The 25,144-nt window shown below is 36.7% G+C and overlaps 1 protein-coding gene and 1 pseudogene across 1 annotated transcript; one reads left to right on the forward strand and one right to left on the reverse strand.

The window, feature by feature from the left end:
• Positions 1 to 10,269: 10,269 nt before the first annotated feature.
• LOC111158942 (spermatid nuclear transition protein 3-like) lies at positions 10,270 to 10,803 on the forward strand. The gene is made up of 2 exons (XM_022521280.1): positions 10,270 to 10,392; positions 10,579 to 10,803. Exons 1-2 carry the CDS (start codon positions 10,270 to 10,272, stop codon positions 10,801 to 10,803), a joined length of 348 nt encoding a protein of 115 aa, XP_022376988.1.
• Positions 10,804 to 13,884: 3,081 nt separating this feature from the next.
• LOC111158953 lies at positions 13,885 to 14,597 on the reverse strand (annotated as a pseudogene).
• Between the last annotated feature and the right edge of the window lie 10,547 nt (positions 14,598 to 25,144).

Genomic DNA, 25,144 nt, shown 5'->3' on the forward strand with positions numbered 1-25,144 from the left:
CTCAAACTCAACACCCAAACAACAAATAATCCCATCAAGAAATGGGCAGAAGACATGAAGAGACATTTCGGCAAAGAAGACATCCAAATGGCTACCAGACACATGAAAGAGTGCTCAACATCACTCACCATCAGGGAACTATAAATCAAAACCACAGTGAGATACCATCTCACACCAGTCAGAATGGCTAAAATTAACCAGTCAGGAAATGACGGGTGTTGGCGAGAATGTGGAGAAAGGGGCACCTTCCTACATTGTTGGTGGGAATGCAAGCTGGTGCAGCCACTCTGGAAGACAATGTAAGTTCCTCAAAAAGTTGAAAATAGAGCTACCTTAAGACCCAGCAATGGCACTACTGGGTATTTACCCTAAAGATACAAATGTAGTGATTCAAAGGGGCACGTGCACCCAGATGTTTATAGCAGCAATGTTCACAATACCCAAACTATGGAAAGAGCCTTGATGTCCATCAACAGATGAATAGATAAAGAAGATGTGAGATATATATGTAGATAGATAGATAGATAGATAGATAATGGAATACTATGCAGCCATCAAAAAGATGAAATTTCTCTTTTGCAAAAGCGTGGATGGAACTAGAGGGTATTGTGCTAAGATAAGTCAATCAGAGAAAGACAATTATATGATCTCTCTGATATGAGGAATTTGAGAGGCAGGGTGTGAGGTTATGGGGGAAAGGGAAGGAAAAATGAAACAAGATGGGACTGGGGAGGGAGATAAACCATAAGAGACTCTTTATCTCAGGAAATAAACTGAAGGTTGCTGGAGGATAGGGATAGGATGGCTAGGTGATGGACATTGGGGAGCATATGTGCTATGATGAGTGCTGTGAATTTCATAAGACTGATGGTTCCTAGACCTATACCCCTGAAACAAATAATACATTATACATTAGAAAAAAAAAAAGGACAGGTATATATACACACAGAGAGAGACACAAATACACACATTAGTCAATGTGCATTTGTCAAGACTGCCTGAATGTTGCATTTAACTGGATTCTGAGGCTGCAGTAGGAAAGTATGGCATGATCAATTAGCTATGCATTGGGGTGATTGTAGAAATGTCACCTACCTACCTATTTTTAATGTGAAAAACAATACCAATAGAACATTAACATTTGTGAAAAAAGCATAAGAGACATATGTACATAATTCAAAAAGTGCTTAAAAGATATTGGAAATACCAGACGGGATTGCTAAAAGTTTCATAAGAAGGAACAATAAGTCTCAGTGTTTCCAAATCATCAATACTTACTCCCAACAATATAATATTTTAAAAACCATGTCATAAGTCATAAGGAAAAAAACAAATATAGTTGACTAGATAAAAGGCAGTTTTGTGTAATATAGTATGAACTTTATGCAGTTGAAGATAATTTCTTTATACATAAAGAAATTAAGGACAAAATGCCAAAAGACATGATTAACACTTTAAAGAAATTCTAATGGCTTACTGACATGCATAAATATGTGAGTATTACTGTTAATTAAATAAATGTTTAAACAAAATGAGAAGATAATTCTCAATAATTACAGATGACTAAGTGAAAGTGCTTCAGAATAAAGGTACTGTCACTGACTATAAACTGCCTATACATGAATTCATGCATCTATGTAGTCATTCATTTATTCATTCAAGCATTTACTGAGTTCCTGTTATATGTCCACTGCTTGAATAAAGAACAAAGCCATGTACTTTGTGTTCATTAAAAACTTCCATAATAATAATAAAGATGTGAAAGATCTAAAGGAACTGTGGTTAAAAATTTCCCAGCTAGAGGAAGTCTTGGGCGTTTCATTTCCATTCCCCAAAAGTACAAATGTAGGGGGACTTTTGTACCTAATAAGGCTCCAGGGATCTACATCCTTTCGTAATGCTTATAGATATTCCAGGTATTTGCAGAGAAGGTTCTTCCTAGAAGGTTCAGATGGAGATATGGCAAAGTCTTTAGGCTCAGACATGTGTCCCACTAAATAATCAGTCAGTAAGGTGCTGAATGCTAACAAAGTGAGGCCCCCATCGGAAGTATAGTGGATGAAAATGAAAGTATGTACATAGTTATGCTAGGCAACTAGAAATCAAAAGAAGAAGGGCCAAGGTCGGCGGGGGGGCAGAGAAAGAGGATATGAATAATACAATCAATAAGCACAATGGAGTTTTTTGGTTATTTTTTTAATTGTGTTATGTCAGTCACCATACAGTATGTCATTAGTTTTTGATGTAGTGTTCCATGATTTATGTTGGCATATAACACCCAGTGCTCCATACAATCCATGCCCTCCTTAATACACACCACCTGGCTCACCCACAATGTTTATAGCAGCAATGTGCACAAGAGCCAAACTATGGAAAGAGCACAGATGTCCACCGGCAGATGAATGGATAAGAAGAGATGGTATATATCTACAATGGAATTTATGCAGCCATCAAAAAACCTGAAATCTTGCCTTTTGCAATGACATGGATGGAACTAGAGGGTATTATGCTGAGTGAAATAAGTCAATCAGAGAAAGACAATTATCATACAATCTCACTGATACGAGGAATTTGAGAAACAAGACAGAGGATCATAGGGGAAGGGAGGGAAAAATGAAACAAGATGAAACCAGAGAGGGGGACAAAGCATAAGAGACTCTTAATCTCAGGAAACAAACTGAGGGTTGCTGGAGGGGAGGTGGGGGGGATGGGGTAATTGGGTGATGAGCATTAAGGAAGGTACATGATGTAATGAACAGTGTGTGTCATACACAACTGATGAATTATTGAACACTACATCTGAAACTAATGATGTACTATATGTTGGTTAATTGAATTTAAACAAAAAAGAATCAATAAGCACAAACTAGTATAGAGAAAATTTACCTTCAACAAATAGAAATACACATTATTTTCAAATGATTAAGGAATAGTCTCAAGATTGACAATACAAGTTCACAAAAAAAGCCTTAACAAGGGGCACCTGGGTGGCTCAGTGGATTAAAGCCTCTGCCTTCGGCTTGGGTCATGATCCCAGGATCCTCGGATCGAACCCGGCATCGGGCTCTCTGCTCAGTGGGGACCCTGATTCCTCCTCTCTCTCTCTCTCTTCCTGCCTCTCAACCTACTTGAGATCTCTGTCTGTCAAATAAATAAATAAAATCTTTTAAAAAAAAGTCTTAACAAACTTTAATGAATCATTATCCTACAGACTATGTCCTTTAATTATAATAAAATTAAAAATAAATTTTTAAAGGATGGCTTAAAATCCAATATGCTTAGAAACTAAAATCATACTAAATGATTAGATTAAAGAGGTAATAGTTTTAAATACCTGTGATATATTCCTAACACTACTTAACACTAAAAGATTTGTGACATATAAGTATCATAGAGTGTTAGGAGAAATTTACTGCTTAAATACTTTGATCAGAAATCAAAAATTACTGAGGACAGACAAACTATGAGTACAGCTCAACAAGCTGGAAGAAAGGGCAACAGAGTAAATGCAAAAGAAACCAGAAAGGAGGAAATAGAAATATAGACCAAAAGAACAATTATAACATCAAGAAATGATTACTTAAAAAGATTAGTAAGATAAACCATAAGTGAGACATGAAGAAAAAAATAAGACTCAAAATATGAACAAGGAAAAATACTGTAGCATCTTAAAAAGGAATGAAATAGTATGAGTAAGTACTTGCCAATATACTGGAAGCTTAAAAAGAAATGAACATATTGTTGGGGTAAACAGTACAAATGGCTAAATTTTGCAGAGGAAACCCATAAGGCCAACTGTTTCAGAGACTCTTATTTGTTCTGGTGTAATTTTTTATACATTTAGCCTCTCTCCACCACCTCACTCATTTCTGCCCAGGAAGAGGCAGGGATTTCGTTGGTAAATTTCTAAGAAGCAGTGGGGCATGCTTCACTCACCCCCTTCTCATCCACTTTCTTTTCACAGGATCAGCCCTACCAGCTGAAAGGTGAATTCTGATCTGCCATGTGGTAAGGGATTTGGTGAATTCAAGGGTGAACTATTAGTAAGTCCACTTGGCTAGAGATCTAAAGTCACAACTTGCAGTCACCTTTTCTGGATCTCTCTCTGACACAAATGTATGCATCAATAGGTTCTAAACTCTGAAAGGGAATGAATCGGTATTATTAAGTAGTCCCTGTCACAAATTCAAATGCAGACAACTATTAAATAAAAATGGTAATCAGGGGTGCCTGGGTGGCTCAGTGGGTTAAAGCCTCTGCCTTCGGCTCAGGTCATGATCTCAGGGTCCTGGGATCGAGCCCCACATTGGGCTCTCTGCTCTGCAGGGAGCCTGCTTCCTCCTCTCTCTCTGGTTGCCTCTCTGCCTACTTGTGATCTCTCTCTCTCTTTGTCAAATAAATAAATTAAATATTTAAAAAAAAATTTTTTTTAAATGGTAATCAGACTCTCCTCATCCATTGCCCCACATACAGTGAAGCCCTAGATCTAGATGGCTTTATAAATTTTACAAAATGTTCAAGGAACAGACAATTCTCTCTCATACATGTGTATCAGAAAACTGAAAATGAGAGAAAGCTTACCAAGCCATTTTATAAGACTAGCATAATTTCAATTTCAAAACTGAGGAAAAAAAGATGCCCGTCAATGGACGAATGGATAAGGAAGATATACTCCATATACACTATGGAGTATTATGCCTCCACCAGAAAGGATGAATACCCAACTTTTGTAGCAACATGGACGGGACTGGAAGAGATTATGCTGAGTGAAATAAGTCAAGCAGAGAGAGTCAATTATCATATGGTTTCACTTATTTGTGGAGCATAACAAATAGCATGGAGGACAAGGGGAGATGGAGAGGAGAAAGGAGTTGAGGGAAATTGGAAGGGGAGGTGAACCATGAGAGACTATGGACTCTGAAAAACAATCTGAGGGTTTTGAAGGGGTGGGGGGTAGGAGGTTGGGCGAACCAGGTGGTGGGTATTAGAGAGGGCACGGATTTGCACTGGGTGAGGTGCAAAAACAATGAATACTGTTATGCTGAAAAGAAATTTAAAAAAAAAAAACTGAGAAAAGAAAAGATCATGAAATGAAATTTAAAGGATAATTTGGATCACAGGGGAAGGGAGGGAAAACTGAATGGGAAGAAACCCAAGAGGCAGATGAACCATAAGAGTCTGGACTCCAGGAAACAAACTGAGGGTTACAGAAGGGTGGAGGGTAGAAGGATGGGGTTATCAGGTGGTGGGTATCAAGGAGAACACGTGTTGGTATGAGCACTGGGGGTTATATGCAACTAATGAATTGCTGAACATTACAATAAAAATTTATGATATGTTGGCTAACTGAATATAATGACAAAATAAATAGAATAATTTAAAAAGGACAATTTCCCTTATAAGCAGATATTAAATTATAAAATAAGGTGACAATAATAATGCAGCATAATCGAATAGTTGCCTTAGGAATGTGAGACTGATTTAAGATAGGAAAATGTCTGCATGATTCTCTACCCTAATAAAATAAGGAAAATATTTCATTTAATAATTATCTCAATAGGTATAGCAAAACCACTTTATAAAGACTTATTTTTTAAGTATTCATTAGTTTCAGGTGTATAGTGTAATACAATGTACAACTTGTGTATTTCAAGTGTACAACATTTCCATACATCACCTTAGGCTCATTAGGACAAGTATGTTCCTTACTCCCCATCACCTATTTCATCCATCTCCCCACCCACCTCCCCTATAGTAACCATCGGTTTGTTCTCTATAATTAAAAGTCTGTTTCTTGTGTTGTCCCTCTTTCTTTTTTCCCTTTTCCTCCTTTGTTTTGTTTCTTTAATTACACATGAGTAAAATCATATAAATACCATATGATATGGTCTTTCTCTGACTTATTTTGCTTAGCATTATACTCTCTAGCTCCATCCATGTCACTGCAAATGGCAAAATCTCATTCTTTTTATGACTAAATAATATTCCATTATATACATATACCACATCTTTTTTATCCACTCATCAATAGATAGGCACTTGAGTTGCTTCCATTATTTGGCTATTGTAAATAATGTTGCTATAAACACAGGGATGCACGTATCCCTTTGAATTACTGTTTTTGTATATTCTTTGGATATGCACAGTAGTGTGATTGCTGGATCATATGATAGTTCTATTTTTAACTTTTTGAGGAATCTCCTGTAGTTTTCCATAGTGACTGCACCAGTTTGCATTCCCACCAACAGTGCATGAGGGTTTCTTTTTCTCAACATCCTCACCCAAACATGTTGTTTCTTGTTGATTTTAGCCATTCCTACATTTATGAGTGGTTATTTCATTGTACTCTTGATTTGTATTTCCCTTATGGTTAGTGATGATAAACGTCTTTTCAGACATATGATTATTTTAAATTATTATTATATATATTATAGTTATTATAATATATATTTATCTTATTTATTTTATTTTTATATATTTTATATTTATTTTATATATATAATTATTATATGTATTACATATGTTACATATAAAATAATTATAATTATTTTAAATTCAATTTATCTGGGCTACCTGGGTGGCTCAGTCAGTTAAGTGTCTGCCTTCAGCTCAGGTCATGATCCCAGGGTCCTGGCATCAAGTCCTGCATCAGGCTCCCTGCTCAGTGGAAAGCATGCTTCTCCCTCTCCCTCTGCTGTTCCCCCTACTTGTGTTCGCTTTCTCTCTGTCAAGTAAATAAAAATCTTTAAAAATAAATAAATAAATTCAGTTTAGTTAACATATACCATATTAGTAATTTCAGGGGTAGAATTTAGTAATTCATCAGTTGCATATAACACCCAGTGCTCATTCCATCAAGGGCCCTCCTTAAATCCCATCACCCAATTACCCATCCCCTCACCCACCTCCCCTACAGCAACCCTCAGTTTGTTTCCTAGAGTTAATAATCTCTTGTTTGTTTGTTTTTTTAAAAAGCTTTTACCAAAAAATGAGAACAGTTAGAAACTTCTTTAACATGATTAAGTCTTCATAGCAAAAACAAATAAAACCTCTCCTACTTACTGTTAACACCTTAGGCACATGACCTTCAGGATATAAATATCTGATGTTGCCTCTACATTCAGCCTAGCACTGGAGGCCATGATCAATGAATACTCCCTAAAAATAAAAGGTATATGATAAAGATATCACCACATATCAGATGGTGAAGGAAAAGTATGTTGAGAATAACAAAATCAGATAAATATTAAGGATTTATATTTAAAGTATATCAAAGATAAAGCTCACTAACAAGGAATATCCAAAAATTACAAAGTAATGATGGAATCAACATGAAAAAGAAAAGAAATCCAATAATGAAAAATATTAATAACCAAAAAAATTTTTAAAGATAGAAAATCTGAAGAGCTTCATCACTAGTAATCACAGAAGTAAAAAAGAGATTGTGTTATCAAATTTCTTTAAAAATTAAAAGTTGGGGGCTCCTAGGTGACTCAGTGGGTTAAAGCCTCTGCCTTCAGCTCAGGTCATGATCTCAGAGTCCTGGGATCGAGCCCCACATCGGGCTCTCTGCTCAGTGGGGAGCCTGCTTCCCTCTCTCTCTCTCTGCCTGCCTCTCCGTCCACTTGTGATCTCTCTCTGTCAAATAAATAAAATCTTTAAAAAAATTAAAAGTTGGATAATACTAAGTATTAGTTATCATTTGCTATGTAAAAATATTACCCCAGGGGCGCCTGGTTGGCTCAGTGTGTTAAGCCGCTGCCTTCAGCTCAGGTCATGATCTCAGGGTCCTGGGATTGAGTCCCACATCGGGCTTTCTGCTCAGCAGGGAGCCTGCTTCCCTCTCTCTCTCTCTCTCTCTCTGCCTGCCTCTCTGTCTACTTGTGATCTCTCTCTGTCAAATAAATAAATAAAATCTTTTAAAAAAATATTACCCCAAAATTTACTGGCTTAAAACGCCAAAATCTATTATCTCAGAGTTTCTGTGGGTCAAGAACCTGGGAGTAGCTTATCTGGGTCCTCTGGCCCTGGGTCTCTTGCAAGGCTACATCATCTCAAGTCTCATTTGGAAAGCACCAACTTCCCAGTCCGCTAGTGTGCTTGTTAATAGGATTCAGTTCCTTGTGGTTTGTTGTGCAGAGGGCTCAGCTCCTCGTGGGATGTTCCTTAAGAGACTTTTCACTGATTATCTCACAATATGTTTTCATCAGAATGAGAAAATAAGAAGGCAAGAGAGACTGTCAGCAAAAGAGTTATTGTAAGAGGAAACCTCATTATGTTAACTAATGATCAATAACACCCCACTACTTTTACCAGTTTCTATGGATTCCATTCATTAGAAGCAAGTCACTGTATATATCCTATACTCAAGGGTAGTGGATTTCACAAAAGTGTGAACTGGGAGCCATATCAGAAGTTGCCTTCCATACCAAGTATTAGTTTATGTGTAGGGAAACAGGTAACAATATAATTCTATTGGTAGATTTTGGAAAGTAATCTGGTAATAATTAGCAAAATTATTCCTTATATACACTGAATGTCTGTGTCCCTCTAAAATTCTTATGTTGAAGCTCTAATCCCCAATGTGACAGTATTTGGAGGTGTGGCTTTTGGGAGGTTATTAGGGTTAGAATGGGTCATGAGAATGGGGCCTAATAATGCAATTAGTGCCCTATTTATTTTTATTAACATATAATGTATTACTTGTTTCAGGGGTACAGATCTGTGATTCATCAGTCTTATACAACTCACAGCACTAATGCCCTATTTAAAAAAAAGAGGAGATAGCTCTCTCTTTCTCACCCATCAAGGAAGGCCATGTAAGGACATAAGAAGAGGGTCTTTATCAAGAACCCAACCATGCTGGCATCTTAATCTTGGACTTCCAGCCTCCAAAACTATGAGAAATAAATGTTTGTTGTTTAAGCCAGCCAGTCTATGGTATTCTGTTATAGTAGCTCAAATGGACTAAGAATTACGTGTATGTAGGAACTAGAAATTCTATCCTTGAGTGTATATCCCAGAGAAATATATGCAGAAGTCCATAAGGGAACATGATTGAGGATGTTCATCACAGCATTGTTTGTAGGAATGGAATGGAGAGCCAACACAGGTGTTCCACAAAAGGGGAAATAATGGAAAAGCAAAACTTGGTGCATGATGCTAATGGACTATGATGAAGCATTAGAGACAGTGAACTAGATGCATATAGCCATATAAGTTAAACTTAAAAGCATAGGGTTGAGTGCATAAGTTAAGAAACAAGATCTACAGCACGATAAAATGCATTCAAACACTGCATATTTAAGAAAGCCACATATTTCAGAAGAGTACAAACATATGCAAGGACATAATTGGAACACATCAGAGTAGATGCCTAATGGTGGGAAAGAAATGAGTGTTGGGATCTAGGAAGAAGAAAAACAGATAAAATATAAAGATAAAATATTAATAAAATATAAGAGAGAGAACCTTGCAAAACTCAATGACAATAACATGGTCAGAGTCCAAAAATATAATAAAAGATAAAAGCAACCTTCATGGGTGGTCAGTTAATTCTAATCCCTGCCTGTAAGTCACAGAGCTGGCAGAAACAATCTAATCAAATCAGTAGCCTTTAACACCAAATGCTATAGGTAGAGAGCTTATTCATGGGAGCTTTTTGTTAGTTTATAAGATGAGCCATAGTTCCACTGATATTTAAATTCAGTCATATTGCTCTTGGAGGGATTTTAGGTAAAATGTCCCAAACACTAGCTAACAACTAAGGGTGGGATACAGCAAAATAAATCACTGAATAGGGGTGGCCTTAGGGAACAGATGGCAGGAAAGGTGCTTTCTCTACCATGAGTACCACCACAGTTGGACATGGGGATATGAGGAACCGTGGTAGTTCAGTTTGGGAAAACTTTTGGGGGGAATGTTAAAGAAAAGCCTCCTTTCTCTAACCAAACCATTTTCACCTTCTAATCATTTCCCCTCCCATCTAGAAGGGTCAGGGATGGTACTTTGAAATGTCAGAGCCACATTTTGGCCTCCCTAGCAACCTTCCCAAAGCCACATTTTGGCCTCCCCAGCAACCTTCCCCAAAACAGAGTAGTGTCATAAGGAGGGCTTTGTGATGCCTGAGCCCCACCTTAACCACCATTGGCTGGCAAGAGCCTAGCTGACCAATCACAGCTGAAGGGTATGGTCTTTTGTTGTCCTGGGAAGAGTTATATGCAGTAAAACAGTTAGGAGGCCTAGGGTAGACCACTGGGAAGCTTCAATATGTCTAAGGTACCCAGGAAACTACCACAGCCCAACAAGGATATGGAGCAACCAACCTCAAGTTCTGAACAGAGGAAAAAGACAAAGAGTCCCTATCAACCCAGGTCAAAAGGTGGTGGCAAGGTAAGATGACCCTACCCAAGATACTCTTTTCTTCACTGATTCCCCTCCCCAAGAATCTTACCATTTGCTCACCTGGCACAAACTCCTTCCTCAGCCCTGACATCTGCTCATGATGCCCCCTTTTCTATCAATATCCTGTCTTCTTCCCCTAAGCCAATGCCCTTTTGGCCTCTGTTGTTGTTCCAGGTGCTGAAGACAACCCTGAAGGTAAAAAGACCCGTTCAAAGGAGTTTGAATAAAAAAGTCTCAGTGAAAACTACCAACCCTATAAGAAAGCCTAAAAAAGCTGGAACACCAGTCTTCGGTCACTATCACAGCCTGAATGAGAGACTGAACCAAAATGAGCCAGAGCAAGCCCAAGAGAAGGTGGAGGAGTCTGCCACATCAAATGATGACCCGGGCAGCCAGTAACTCCAGAGTGAGGCCAGAGACTTCAGTAAAACCTGCTAAGTCTCCAGCGGTCTGGTGGCTGAGAAATGGCCCATTGTGTAGACATTGAATTTTACAGCATCAAGGTATTCTGATGATACCTGAAATAAAGCCAACCTGTTGTGGAAGTTCATGTGTGTTTCTATGAGTTCTCTCATGGTGGGATCAGGGAGGGAAAGGAAGAGGCAGTAGTCCAAAAAGGAAGAAACACAGGGTACTGTAGGGTTGGGGGCCAGACTGGCAGAATTACAGTTAACCAGATTGTGGGGATAAAGACTGGGTCAGGACTGAGCACTGAAGACAAATTTCCTCCTGAACACTTGACCTAGCGGGCAAGAAGAAAAGGGGCTTGGTGTTTCTGTCTTTGGGAGGTGGGGGGGGGGCAGGGAGGGAGAATGACGTCAAAGTATAGATTGCCAGAGCCTATATGGGGTGAGGTGTGTGGGTGGCAGTACCATCCCCAAAGCTGAACAAGGAAATAACTTCCAGGCCACTGACCTCACAGTGGTGTTTGTTACATCTTACCCTATAATGGTCAACAACTAAAAGTCCTCAGAAGGGCCAAAAGCCTTTAGTAGCTTTAATAAAAGCTACTAAAAGCAACCTAAAGATGAAAATAATGGTGATTGGAAGCCACAAACCCAACACTGATTAGCCCACTTTAAAGACTTTATTTATTTATTTGTTAGAGAGAGAGAGAGCATGAGCACAGGCAGACAGAGTGGTAGGCAGAGGCAGAGGGAGAAGCAGGCTCCCCACCAAGCAAGGTGCCCGATGTGGGACTCGATCCCAGGACGCCGGGATCATGACCTGAGCCGAAGGCAGCCGCTTAACCAACTGAGCCACCCAGGTGTCCCTGATTAGCCCACTTTCTTAAGAAACAGAGTGGAGCCGTGACCTTCCAAGGGCAGGGCAGTGGGAAGAGAGTCTGCCTTCAGTGCAGGCAATAGAGGAAAGCATTGTCTACAGAGAATTCTAAACGTATTTGGAGGGGAGACTATCTTTTATTCTTGTTCTCTCAAAGTTGGTTTTTTTCTGAAGAGACTATCACTGTAAATTAGTTTATTAAAGTGTAATGGACATATAATAATTGCACATGCTTAAAGTGACAGTTTGAGGAGGTTGGTCCTATGTATACACTGTTAAACCATCATCACAATTTTGAAAGGGAACATATCCATCACCCCCAAGTTTACTCCTTGCCCTTGGCCATAGTACTCCCATCCTCAGATAACTACTGATTTCCTTGCTAACTCTACGGATTGTACTGATCCCAGTAGTATACAATGCTACTAAATATAAACTATACTCATTTTTATCCAGCTTCTTTCACTCAATATACTTATTGAGAGAACCAGCAATGTTCTTGTGTACATCAATATTGTCTTTTTAGGTTATGATCGTCTAGTTGAGAATTTAAGTAACATTTAAAGGTCCTCCAAAGTTGCTTTAGTTTCATTTTATGTTTTAATTTTGAGATTATAAATTTATATGCAGTTGTAATAAATAGAAAGATGCCTTATAACTGCATGTAAATTTATAATCTCAAAATAAAAACATAAAATGAAACTAAAGCACCTTTAGAGCACCTTTAAATGCTACTAAATTCTCAACTAAACAATCATAACCATGAGAGACTGTGGACTCTGAGAAGCAAACCGAGGGTTTTGGAGGGGAGAAGGGTGGTGGATGGGTGAGCCTGGTGGTGGGTATTAAGGAGGGCACATACTACATGGAGCACTGGGTGTGGTGCATAAACAATAAATCTTGGAACACTGAAATTAAAAAAAAGAAGATGCCTTATACCCTTAACCTTGCCCCCCCCATTGGTAACATCTTGCATGTCTATAGCACAATATCAAAATCAGGAAGGTAAGATTGTTATGATTTATTTACATTATTCATATTTCACTAGTTACACATGAACTAGTTTGTATGTATATGTTTATTTCTGTGCAATTTTATCAACTTTGTAGTTTCCTGTGTCTACCACTGTAGTCAAGATACAGAAAAGTCCCATCATAAGGATTCCTCTTGCTACTTATTTACAACCACAGCCACATCCTCCCTCACCCCCTGGAAGCCAGTAATTTGCTCATCTCCATAATTTTGTCATTACAAGAATGTTACATAAATAGAATCATTCAGTATGTAACTTTTTTGTGATCGGCTTTTACATTCAGCATAAATCCCTTGAGATCCATTCAAATTGTTGTACCAATTTTTTTTCTTTATTGCTGAGTAATATTGCATAGTGTTAATGTACCACAGTTTGTTAAACCACTTATTTACTGAAGGACATTTTGGTTTTGATTTCCGAAATTACAAATAAAGCTGACATAATCATTCCTGGATAGGGTTTTCTGTGAACTTAAAGTTTTCATTTCTCAGGGATAAACGTCCAAGAGCAACTGCTGGGTCACATGGCAATGGCACGCTTAGTTTTATAAGAAACTACTATGTTCCCCCCACCCAGAGTGTCTGTATCATTTTATATTTACCAGCAATCTCTGAAGATGGTTTCTCTGCATTCTTACCAGCATTTGGTGTTATCATTAAACAAAAAATTTTTAAGTCATTCTAGTGCCTGTATAGTGATACCTCATTGAAGTTTTTGTTTGCATTTCACTGATGGTTAATGTTGAGCATCTTTTTATGTGTTCATTTGCCATCTGTATATCTTCTTCATTGAAATTTCTATTCATGTCTGTAGCCCATTTTCTTTCTTTCTTGACATCTGCATAATCAAGCTTTCAGGAATTTGAACACAAGGCACAGTTTCCAGGTGTACATAAATATATCTCCATTTTACAATTTTTTTGTTTCTTCTTCTTCAATCTTTTTGGAAACTGATAAGAAAATTCTTAAATCTTACTTAAGCAAAAAGAACTTCCTTAATGGGACTTTATTACTTCAAGAACTGATCATCTGAATTTCTAGGACTTTTTACAGTAAACATTTTGTTTATATTTCCTTTCTACGACTATTGCCTCCCAGATCTTGGCAAGTTGTCTATAGTTAAATAATGCTTTTAATTTCCATCTTTGGTCTTGCAAATATCCTTTAGGGTACTGCAACACAGTCCAGTACTTGCAGAATACAATACAACGTGTGAATCTTAACACTACTTTTAGCTTATATTGTTAGAGGTGGGTGACATTGAACTCTTGACCCTCCCAGTAATAAAGCCACTTAATATTTTCAAACTTCAAGTCATATAAGACTAGAGAAAATTCTACATCCACACTGTATTGAGGTTTCTGGGGATTTTTCATCCATGTTCATTCAGTTCATCAATAATCTCTGGCTTCTCCATTCCTTGGCCAATCAGAAAGAAGATAACCAGCATACAACAGGATTAATGATAAAGGAATCTCTGATCAATCACTACAAACTGAAATAACTAGAAAAGCTCTTGCAGTTTAGTTCTGTCTCTCCTCACCCAGGTTCTGACCTAATAGTTGTATTTGGGCAGAGGGAAAAGTCCACTGAAAATTAATCATTCCATTGGCTACATCCATTTTACACAAGTTTTTGAAATTATATGTGCCAACATACCTTTGAGCCACATAATTCATGGTTACAACATCTAAATCAGCATAAAGGGAAAAATAGCAGTAAGTCTTCTCAAGACAGCTGAACCTAGTACTGAAACTGGGTTTGACAAAAGCCCAGACCAATATATGGATGTCTGGAGGGAACATCTGATGGAAAACGCAGCTATGATGGATTTTTTTTTTTTTTTTAGCCGCACTGTGGACTTCTTTTAAAATCATCTGACTTCGTTCCCTTGGAAAGTGAGAACAAAGGTCAAGAGAAATCAGTTGTCCAAAGGCACTTAACACCCTTGTCTGCTGACCCTCATTGGTGAGAGTTGAATGTCTGCTTTCTCCTGGTCAAGTCTTAGAGCCTCAAACAGCTTCTTTTTCAGTAATATTGTTTGCGTTTTCCTGACTGGCAAAGCCCTAGTATCTCTAGCCCAGATAGACTATCCTTAGGGCTACATGGCTTCGACCACTGGCACTAAAATCAAATGTACACTTAGTTTTTCCAGTTTCTGAAGAATTTTCTCTAATGTTTGAGTTCTTATTGTTGTTGACCTGCTCTTATTTAAGTCATTACATCTCCTTCTCTAGTTCTTGTACTTTTTTTTTTTTTAAGGAGTTCCTCAGTTTACTTTCTCACTATGTCTTTTTCAACAATGATAGGACAACCCCAGAAATAAAGGAATCATACAGGTCCATCCTACTTGTTGATCAGAGCCACACTTAAAGCTACTTTTTCTGAGTTTTTTTTTTTTTCTATTCTGTTGAATGTTAAGAGTTCTTTATATATTTTAGGCACAAGTCCTTCATCAGATATATGATTTACATCTTCTCTCAGTCTGTAGCTTGCCTTTTGTCATCCTTATAAGATCACCCAGCAGAAGTTGTTAATTTTGATGAGGACAATTTTATGGATCAAGTTTTGGTGTCAGGTCTAAGAAATTTTCACCTGGCCTTCACTGCTAAACATCTTCTCTAAAATGTTATAGTTTTACATTTCAACCTGTGATCCATTTAAAATTCATTTTTGTATAAGGTATGTAATTTAGGCCAAGATTTAGTTGTTTTACTATGGAGATCTAATTACTCCAGGACCATTTGTTAAAAAGGCCAATTGTTTTTCTTCCTCCACTCAAGTGCATTTTCATAGTCTGTTTCTGGGTTCTTTATGCTATTGCATTGATCTTTGTCCATCTCTCAACAAACTGCCTTCATTATGGTGGCTACAATGTAAGCCTTAATACCAAGTAGGATGATTCTATCCACTTTATTCTTGTAATCTGTGGTTTTGTTATCAGGCAATACTGCCTTCATAAAATGAGATATAAAATGCCCCATCCTCTTGGATTTTATGGTATAGATTATAAATTGACCCTTTAAATGTTGGTAGAATTTTCCAGTGAAATCACATGGGCCTGGATACTTTTCTTCAGGACTTTCTTGAACTAAAATTCAATCCCTTTATTAGTTATAAGATTGATTATATTGCCCATATAACTTTGTTGGGGGGTTGCAGTAATTGGTGGTTTCTAAGGAACAGATTCATTTCTTCTAAATTTTCAAATTTAGGAGCATTCAGTTCTTACCAGTATTCCCTTATTATCCATTTAATAATTACAGGATTTGTAGTGATATTGGTCCTTGTCTCATCTAATTTTATCTTTGCCAGTCCTGCATATAGTCTCTCTTGGTATACGTTCTGTAGACACATGAAACAAGTGTATATTGTGTTATTGAGTAGAATGTTCTATGTTCACATAAATAAGATTCTATTGGTCATTGTATAGTTCAGTTATTCTATTCTTGCTGATTTTGTCTAGTAGTTCTATCAGTTACTGAGTATTGCGTGTGTGAAGTCCAATGCTAACTATGGCTTAGTCTAGGTCTCCTTTCAACTGCCAGTTTTTGCTTTATTTGGAAACTCTCTTGTTTGACACACAGAGTAGATATATCTTTGATACTTTTATAATCATGTAATGGCTATCCTTGCCTTTAGAAATTTTATTTTTGCTATGACATCTACTTTATCTGATAAGAATATAGTCATTCCTGCTTTTTATTTTTGTGGTAAAATATACCTGACATGAAATTTTCCTTCTTAACCATTTCTGAGCACACATTTCAGTAATATTAACCACATTTATGTCAGTAATCTGAAAACTTTCTATGCTGCAAAACAAACTCTATACCCACTGAAGAACAATTCCTCATTTCCTCTCTACCACAGCTCCTGACAAATGCCATTCTACTTTGTCTCTATGCATTTAGCAAATCTAGGTACCTCATATAAATGGAATCACACAGTATTTTTGTACTGACTTATTTCACATAGCATAATGACCTCAAGATTCACAATACTGTAGCATCTGTCAGAATTCCTTTCCATTTAAAAGGTTGAATGACGAGATCAGGCGCATTCAGGGTGGTATGGGGAAATTGGAAGGGGAGGTAAACAATGAGAGACTATGGACTCTGAAAAACAATCTGAAGGGTTTGAAGAGGTGGGGGGGTGGGAGGTTGGGGGAACCAGGTGGTGGGTATTAGAGAGGGCACGGATTGCATGGAGCACTGGGTGTGGTACAAAAACAATGAATACTGTTATGCTGAAAATAAATTTTAAAAAATGATTAAAAATTTTAAAAAAATTAAAAAAAAGGTTGAATGACACCCATTGTACACATACACATTTTATTTATCCATTCATCCATCAGTGGACACTTAGATTACTCCTACCATTTGCCTATTGTGAATAATGCTGCTATAAACATGGGTATACAAATATGTCTTCAACCCTGCTTATAATTCTTTTGTGTATATATCCAGAGTTGCTGGATCACACAATAATTCTATTTTTAATTTTTAGAAATTTTAATGCCATTATAGTTAACTTACAGTGTTACATAATTTCAGGTGTATAGTATAGTGATTCAACAATTCTATACATTACTCAGTGCTCATGAAGATAATTGTACTCTTAATCCCCTTGTTCTATTTCACCCATCCCCCACCAATCTCCCCTCTGGTAAACACAGTGTGTTCTCTATATTTAAGAGTGTTAAAAAAAAAAAGAGTACTGTCTTCTTCTTTGTTTTGTTTCTTACATTCCACATAGGTGAAATGCTATGGCATTTGTCTTTTTCTGACTTAGCATTATACCTCTTATACCCTCTAGATCCATTTATGTTGTTGCAAATGACAGGATCTTATCCTTTTTATGGCTGAGTAATATTCCATTGTATATATACATCACATCTCTATCCATTCATATATCAGTAGACACTTGGTTTGTTTCCATATCTTGGTTACTGTAAATAATGCTGCAATGGACATAGAGGTGCATATATCTTTTCAAATTAGTGTTTTCACTGTTTTGGAGAAATACCCAGATGTGGAACTGCTGGATCATATAGCAGTTATATTTTTAATTTTTTGAGGAACCTCCGCACTCTTTCCCATAGTGACTGTATCAATTTACATTGCCACGAACAGTGGACAAAGATTCCCTTTAGTCCACATTATTGAGTACTTGAGGTTGCTGAAGAGTTTTTCCTCCATGATTGTGCTCTGTCTCAGCTTTCAGTTGTCCCTGTACATCGGTTCCATACAGAGAGTCTCTCTCTCCATGATTTTGCCAGTTACCTAGTGGTAAATGTTGTTGTTATTCATTGATAAGTTAGCAGTATGGAGAGAGGGTTTCTATTCTAATCCAACCTCAGTCTTAGGTAGACCCCTTGAGGCTGACCTTCAGGGGTGGGTTCTTTGGTGTTTATAGCCATATTCCCCATGATAGTAGACTATCTTGTTATGTGTCTTCAGTGGGAGATAGATTCCACCTCATCTCCCAGCAGTAGGTGCTTCCCACATAATTGTATCACCTAGAAATACACATTTTTATTTTGGGCAGGAAATAATGGCCACTAATCTTTTGAGTAGGCAAGGTTACAGGCTTGAATGCACATGTAATTGTGTGCTATTAGTGGAAATAGCAGTATACCCTGCAAAGTCTTTATATGTCACACACAAATTCAAATTGCTATTTTGGATCCTGTAGATACACTAGTAACTGAGTTATTAGTGCTAAAGTTATTCCTCCCTAGAACTTTCCAGGAGGATGGTGCTTGGCTCCAGTTGCTACAGCCAGAGTCTTCTCTGACAGAATGTATTTGATAAATAAAGTTCTATTCAATTACAGATGAGTGTTTGCACACACATGCCTGGAAAATATCACCAAGGGCAAAAGACCAGTGCATGCTGGGAACAGGCATATTTAATGGACTGAGTAGAGCAACCTTGCTAAAAAGCAACAGAAACATGGAAACCACCTTCTCTCATTTCTCCCATAAGTTTCTCCACTACAGGACCATTAACAGGGTAAGATAGAAGAATCACCTCATCTGCCTATATAAAAATGGCCTCAATCATTTAACAATCATGTATTCAGCACTTACCATGTGGCATGCACTCTTCTGGGTGCTGGAAACTAGAAAAATGACTACCAAATAATTGCCCAATTGAAAGGAAAAAGTCCTTCACAGCCCCCTGAATTTCACCAAAACCCTTAGAATTCTTTAAAACTGCCATCATATCCAGGGGAACCTGTCTGACTGGGCAACTCTTGGTCTTGGGGTTATGGGTTCAAGCCCCATGATGTGTATAGATATTAGTTAAAAACAAAATCTAAAAAAAAACAAAAAACACCTTCATCATATCCAGTTTCAGAAGTGTAATACCGCCCCTCTATGTCTCTGTCCTAACCCTATTCCTTTCATTTCCATAACCTAGCCAAGCCAGGCTGGCATTCTGAAATATTTTTTCAGAATTAAGGGAGGACACAGAAATACATAAGAATAAATCAGAAAGAAAAACCTTGCCAAGATTGCCAAGTCCAAGTTTCTATTCCAAATACAGACACATTCCTAAGGACTGCAACAATTTCCCAGCACCTGACCTTTGCTCCCTACCCTCACCTACCTGCCATCTCACTCACCACTCTCCAAGCACCAACCAGCTATTCATGCTGTTATTCAGTCAAATACAAGGAAACCATGTCTCAACTGCTATTTTGGCTATGACTTGGTTTTAGTCTCCAGATGAAGAACCTAATTTTTCCAGAGGCAAATTATAAGACTGTGATGATTGATAACAAAAAATTCACCATTATTAAAAATAATTTTATTTCCTTTCAAATTTTGACAGCTTATCTGATGTTTTCTCTGATTTATAATTAGATTTTACCAAGTTGTCTATTTTTATTCTTTTTGATGTGCCAATGCCTGGATTAATTTTAATCTCTATTTTTGATGCAATAATTCATGTTGCTAAATTTAATAATTCATTTCTCATGGTTCCTTTTGTTTTTTAACTTTTTGAATTGCATTTTCAGCTCATTTGTTTTCATTATTGATAATAATACTAATACTTATTAAGTGCTTTCTTTGTGCCATTTTTACGAATATTTTGCATACATTTGTTTAATTCTCCTAATAACATTATTGAGTAAGATACTTTACAGAGGTGTTAGGTTGTTTTTTTTTTTATAGTTACCAAAACTATGTAAGTAGTAGATGACAGAACCAGGATTGGAATTCAGGCGATCTGTCTGCAGATCCTGTCTTCCAAACCATCATAATTTTAAAAGTAATCTATAGCATTTCCTGTGTTTGCATTTGTCTCATGGAGAATTCTGATGAAGCCTTGTTGCTTAGTTATGTCATTCTGGTACAAATCAAGATAAATAGCAATACTCTCAAGTCCTCAAACTTAACATCAATCATTTGGAAACTATTTAAAGGACTTGCTTTTAAAGTATCATAAGTAACTATTTTGTGGAAATCTTAAATTGAAAGCAAAATAGTGAATTGTTGAACTAGTTTTAAAATTTTCATTTCTCTTCTTTTCATTTTCATTTCTCACTTCAGACTAGGAACTCTGAAACCTTTCCTGAATACCCCCAATACCAACGCTGTCTTTAGGTGGCTTTACCAGCTTCTAGAAAAATTTTTGTTCCATGGGCTCTCATAAATATTTTAAGTGAATATATAATTGAATTTCCAAAAGCAGCCTGTCAGTGATCGGAAATGGGAAGATATTTTCAGTCTTAAAATAATTACAAATGGCAAAATGTCCAAATTAATTTCCTATCAAATCTCCATCTTGGATAATTATGAAACTCATGATCCAAATTTACACTGATACTACACCCTTCAAAAATTAACCACTTTCCAAAGAAGCTAAATGAAGATTTTTGTGACCAATGGCATCTAAAACATTTTTCTCCTGTAAGTGGAAAAGAAACTACAGTGGAATATACAAATTTGTAATCAGTTTATGTGCAATTCAGTTGAATACTCATAACAACTCAGCAAACATTAACACTTATCTTTACATGTGTATGCCAAGATATGGTGAGGTTCAACACTGTATAATTTGTTCCTTTCACTTCATCCTTATTCTTTTAGGGAGCTTGTATTTATACATTATATGGAGAATCTGACTCTTCAGCACCCTTTTAGGATACTACAGCTGAGACCAACTTGTTCTACCATTACTACCCAAAACTTATACCTTCTCCACATGTCATCAAAATAAATAATATTAAAACTACACATGGTATTGCCTAAAAACCAGTATTTATAAAAGAAGATGTTTTATCTAATTATCTGAATGGGGAGAACTAGAGACTAACACTCCAATCACTTAAGTACATTGTGAGAGTTCCTTCCTACTACTTCCTTAGTTCTGTATCAGGAAATCCCTCTGCTATCATCTAGAAAAACATCTGCTACCCTTCTTGTCTTTACTGTTATTGTTTCACTATTTGCTTTATTCCAAGCCAATACTGAGCAGAAATTGAAAGTAAGTGTACTCAAAATTAGTCCTTCAACTCATCCTCTTTTTTTAATATCAGAGAGTGGACAGAACTAAAACATCAATCAATGCTAAGTCAATAACACTGGAAGAAAATGTTCTGTTTCTTGCTTCCCTAATCGTCCTTCTTCTAATTACTTCCTGAACAAAATCAGACTTTGAGGACAGTGATGTGACCTTCATTTTGACTATCTTGAGTCAAATCATTTGGTATGTCAGGTCCTACTACTTAAAAACGTAATTTTGAAAGTGGCAGTCTAAGTGACTGTCCCTAACCAAGGGCAGGGAGACTATGTCTCAGCTCAGAACAGTGGACTTACTTCTCAGAGCCCCACATGATAAGTGATGTATTTGGCCATGGACAGCTGCTGCAAATCACTGTTCCCCTAACCTGTATGTGTGGTGTGTTTCTTCCTGGCATATAGACAGTCATGCCTTATATTGAAATGTTTTGAATTGACAGAAGTTTCTTATTCATCTTATAGTGTTGTATTTGAATTTTTATACTGTGTTTTCTGAAGGAATATTATTAAGAACTTATTCTCAGTAATTCTGTAGTACTTTACACCATAAATACTCTGTCAGCCAAACAAGGTTTCCTGTTTTCAGTACAACATCCATTATTCACACTCAAAAACGGCACTGAAGATAAGGCTCAGCATTCTGTGTGAATCCTGCCTTCTAGTGAACGCTGGCCTTAAAACATTTCTTCTATACTCTGTGTACATAGGCCTGTCCTTCAGCATTTTGCCAAGATAGTAAAATATGCATACAATACTTCAGAAAAATACCTTTAACCATCATAGTGATAATTTATTTAGAACAGTATTTATTCAGTCTTACTTATCTACCAAAAAGTTTCATGCTAATATCAAAGGCAAAATAGTAACTTCACATTGGAAGAACTTAACCAAACATCAACTTAATTGATTAAAATGAGTATCACCAACGAGGGGAGAAAGTGACATCACACACCTAATGAGAGGATGCATCGAGAAGAACACTGCATCTTTTTGGTGTTATTTCTACAAAAAAAAATGCATAACTTGAATCTATCATAAGGAAATATCAGATAAACCCATATCAAGAGACATTCTATAAAATAACTGGCCTTTACTCTTCAAAACTTTCAATGTCACTTAATACAAAAAAGTATAAGGAAGTGTTGCAGATTGAAGGGGATTAAAGAAAGATGAGAACTACATGCCATGAGTTATCTCAGGTGGATTCTAAATGAAGAAATACAACTATAAAGGGTTCCTACTTGGACAAAGTCAAATTTGAATACAGACTTTGAATAAAAGAAGGGTCAGAAAACTTTTTTCCATAAAGGATCAAATATTTTTAAACTTGTGGGGTCATATAGTCTCTAGTGCAGCTATTCAGCTGTGTTGTTGTAGCTCGAAAACAGTCAGACAATATGTGGTTGTGTTCCAGTAAAACTTTATTCACAACAACAAGCAGCAGTGGTCCATATTTGACCTGAGGGCTATAGTTTTCAGATCCCTAAATTAAAGAAGAGTATTGCATCAGTGTTAAATCTCCTGGTTTAGGTAATTTTACTGCGGTTTATTTTTCTAGGATATACCTCTTAAGGTATTTAAGGTAAAGACTCATAATATGTGTGACTTAACTCTTAAATGATTGAGGGAGCAGTGGAAGTAATATTTTATATATACATACATACATATATACATATACATGTACATAGATTATATACAGAGAATAAAGAGGGAGAGAAAATGTGTTAAAATATTGATGAATCTGGCAAATCAAGGAATTCCTAGTACTATACTTGCAACTTCCCATAAATTTGAAATTGCATCAAAGCTATCAAAAATCTAAATTCAAAAAATAAACACGTATACCAGATAAACATTTATTTTTGTCATTGGTTTTCAAAACCAATACAGTCAATACATTACTTTCAGCTGCTCTTCTTTCAGTCACAATAGCTATACTTAAATATTTTCTAGACTCATTTTTAAAATGTCTTGATTCAACAAGCACCCTATCTTTAGTTTTGTTTTGGGTATTTTGTTTTGTTTGGTTTGGTTTTTTTGTTTGTTTTTGTTTCTGCTTTGAGAAATGTTCTTAAACTTAACATTGAGATGGTATAGCAGAAAGGAATTTGTGAAGTCAGAGGATCTGAATTTGAGCTCCATCTATGCTTCTTATTCGCTGCATTTATGGACAAGTCACTTAACTTCTCAGTTTACTCATTTATAACTATGTCAGTGTTCTGAGCACTGAGAGATAATGAATATGATGCTGTAAAATCCATGAAATGCTGTGCACAAGAGAGATTTGCCCTCATTTATAGTAACTAGATTTTCTAAGCTAAAGAGCAAATGGAAAATATACCATTGCATTTATAAATGCTCTTAAAAGATCAGATGGATTTACTTTTATGAAACTGCGGATTTTGAGACAAGATGTCAAACTGGTTGGGTTTGGACAGGGAGCCCATGCTATAAAAGGAAAAAAGGGAAGAGTCAAGATATTGACAGAACCCATTCTTATACACCATATCTGAAATAAATTTGTGATAAATACTTACAGAGACGTAAAAATTGTTTAGGCCCCAGCATGGGGGGAAATGACTAATTAAAACCGGAGCAGGTGAAGGACCCAAGGCAGGGCGATAAGCTAGGGTAGATTATTCTATTAGTACCCATTAATTTCTTCTACATTGTGTGATCAAAGTGGGCTAAGTGAAGCATGGAACTGGAAAGTACCTCCCAATTGGACTTACAAACCTAGATGTCTACCCACTGTCCCTGCACAGGTCTTGGAGCGCTCAGAGCCTTCAGAAAACAGAATACATGTGGAAAAAGCAATGAAGTACATAAGCAAAACACAACTAAAAGAGTATACAGGGCTGGGCACATGGATCTGTATTGGTTATAATAATGTGAGACAATCAAAAGAGAGTCTTTAATACTAAATTAAAAAATTCCAACAACATTCTGCCTTTAAAAGATATATTTAAACCTCCAAAGGATAGGAGTGTGTGTGCCTGTGTGAGCCACAAGGGTGCAAAACCATGGGGAAGCTTTTTATACCAGTTATGTCTGCACATCAGTTTATTTGTGGAGGGGTAGAGGTAGGGAATGGGGGCTTTTGCAGATTAAAATGTGAACATAATGAAAACTAATATTTTTAAAAATACAAATCTAAACGACAAGATTTAACATCACAAAGAAACATGTTCTTTGAACATGGTGCAATTGAGGCAGTTTATAAATATAACCACAAATTATTAGAAACTTGTTTATTCAAGAGGTGAGCTCCATTTTCTCTCTATTTGAATCTGGGCTAGGTTGGATGGCTTAAACCATTAGGGTACCATGGATGTCCCTCTATATGCCTTCTGACACTAGATCATAAAAAATTCAAGCAGATTCCATCTACGTCTCTTAGAATACTTGCTACTATGCTCAGCCTCCATCCCACCTTGCTAGGTTTCTGGACATGAGAGGCATTATGAATTTTAATCAATTACTAATAGCTCAATTTTGCTTTTTAAAAAATAATACGTAGAACCCCTATATCTAAAACAGGTAAAAGCAAAACTGCCTGAGTTAAAGCACAGATAAGGGACCCTGAGGGCTGACTCTTACAGGTCCCTAGTTTGGCCCTCTTTAATCTGATGGCTCATTCTTCTTGGTGTATTTGGTACTTCTGAGAAAAAAGATGATCAATAAAAGCTTAACCCCTATCTTGGTTAATATAAATAATGCTACAATAAATATAGGAGTGCATCTTTTTTTTTCCAATTAGTGTTTCATTTATTTGGGTAAATACCCAGTAATGGAATTATTGGCTCATATGATATTTCTTTTTTTTTAATTTTTATTTTTAAAATTTCTTTCAGTGTTCCAGAATTCATTGTTTATGCACCACACCCA

Source organism: Enhydra lutris, unplaced genomic scaffold (assembly GCF_002288905.1).
Source record: "Enhydra lutris kenyoni isolate GAN:26980312 unplaced genomic scaffold, ASM228890v2 scaffoldscaffold65, whole genome shotgun sequence".
NCBI lineage: Eukaryota > Metazoa > Chordata > Mammalia > Carnivora > Mustelidae > Enhydra > Enhydra lutris.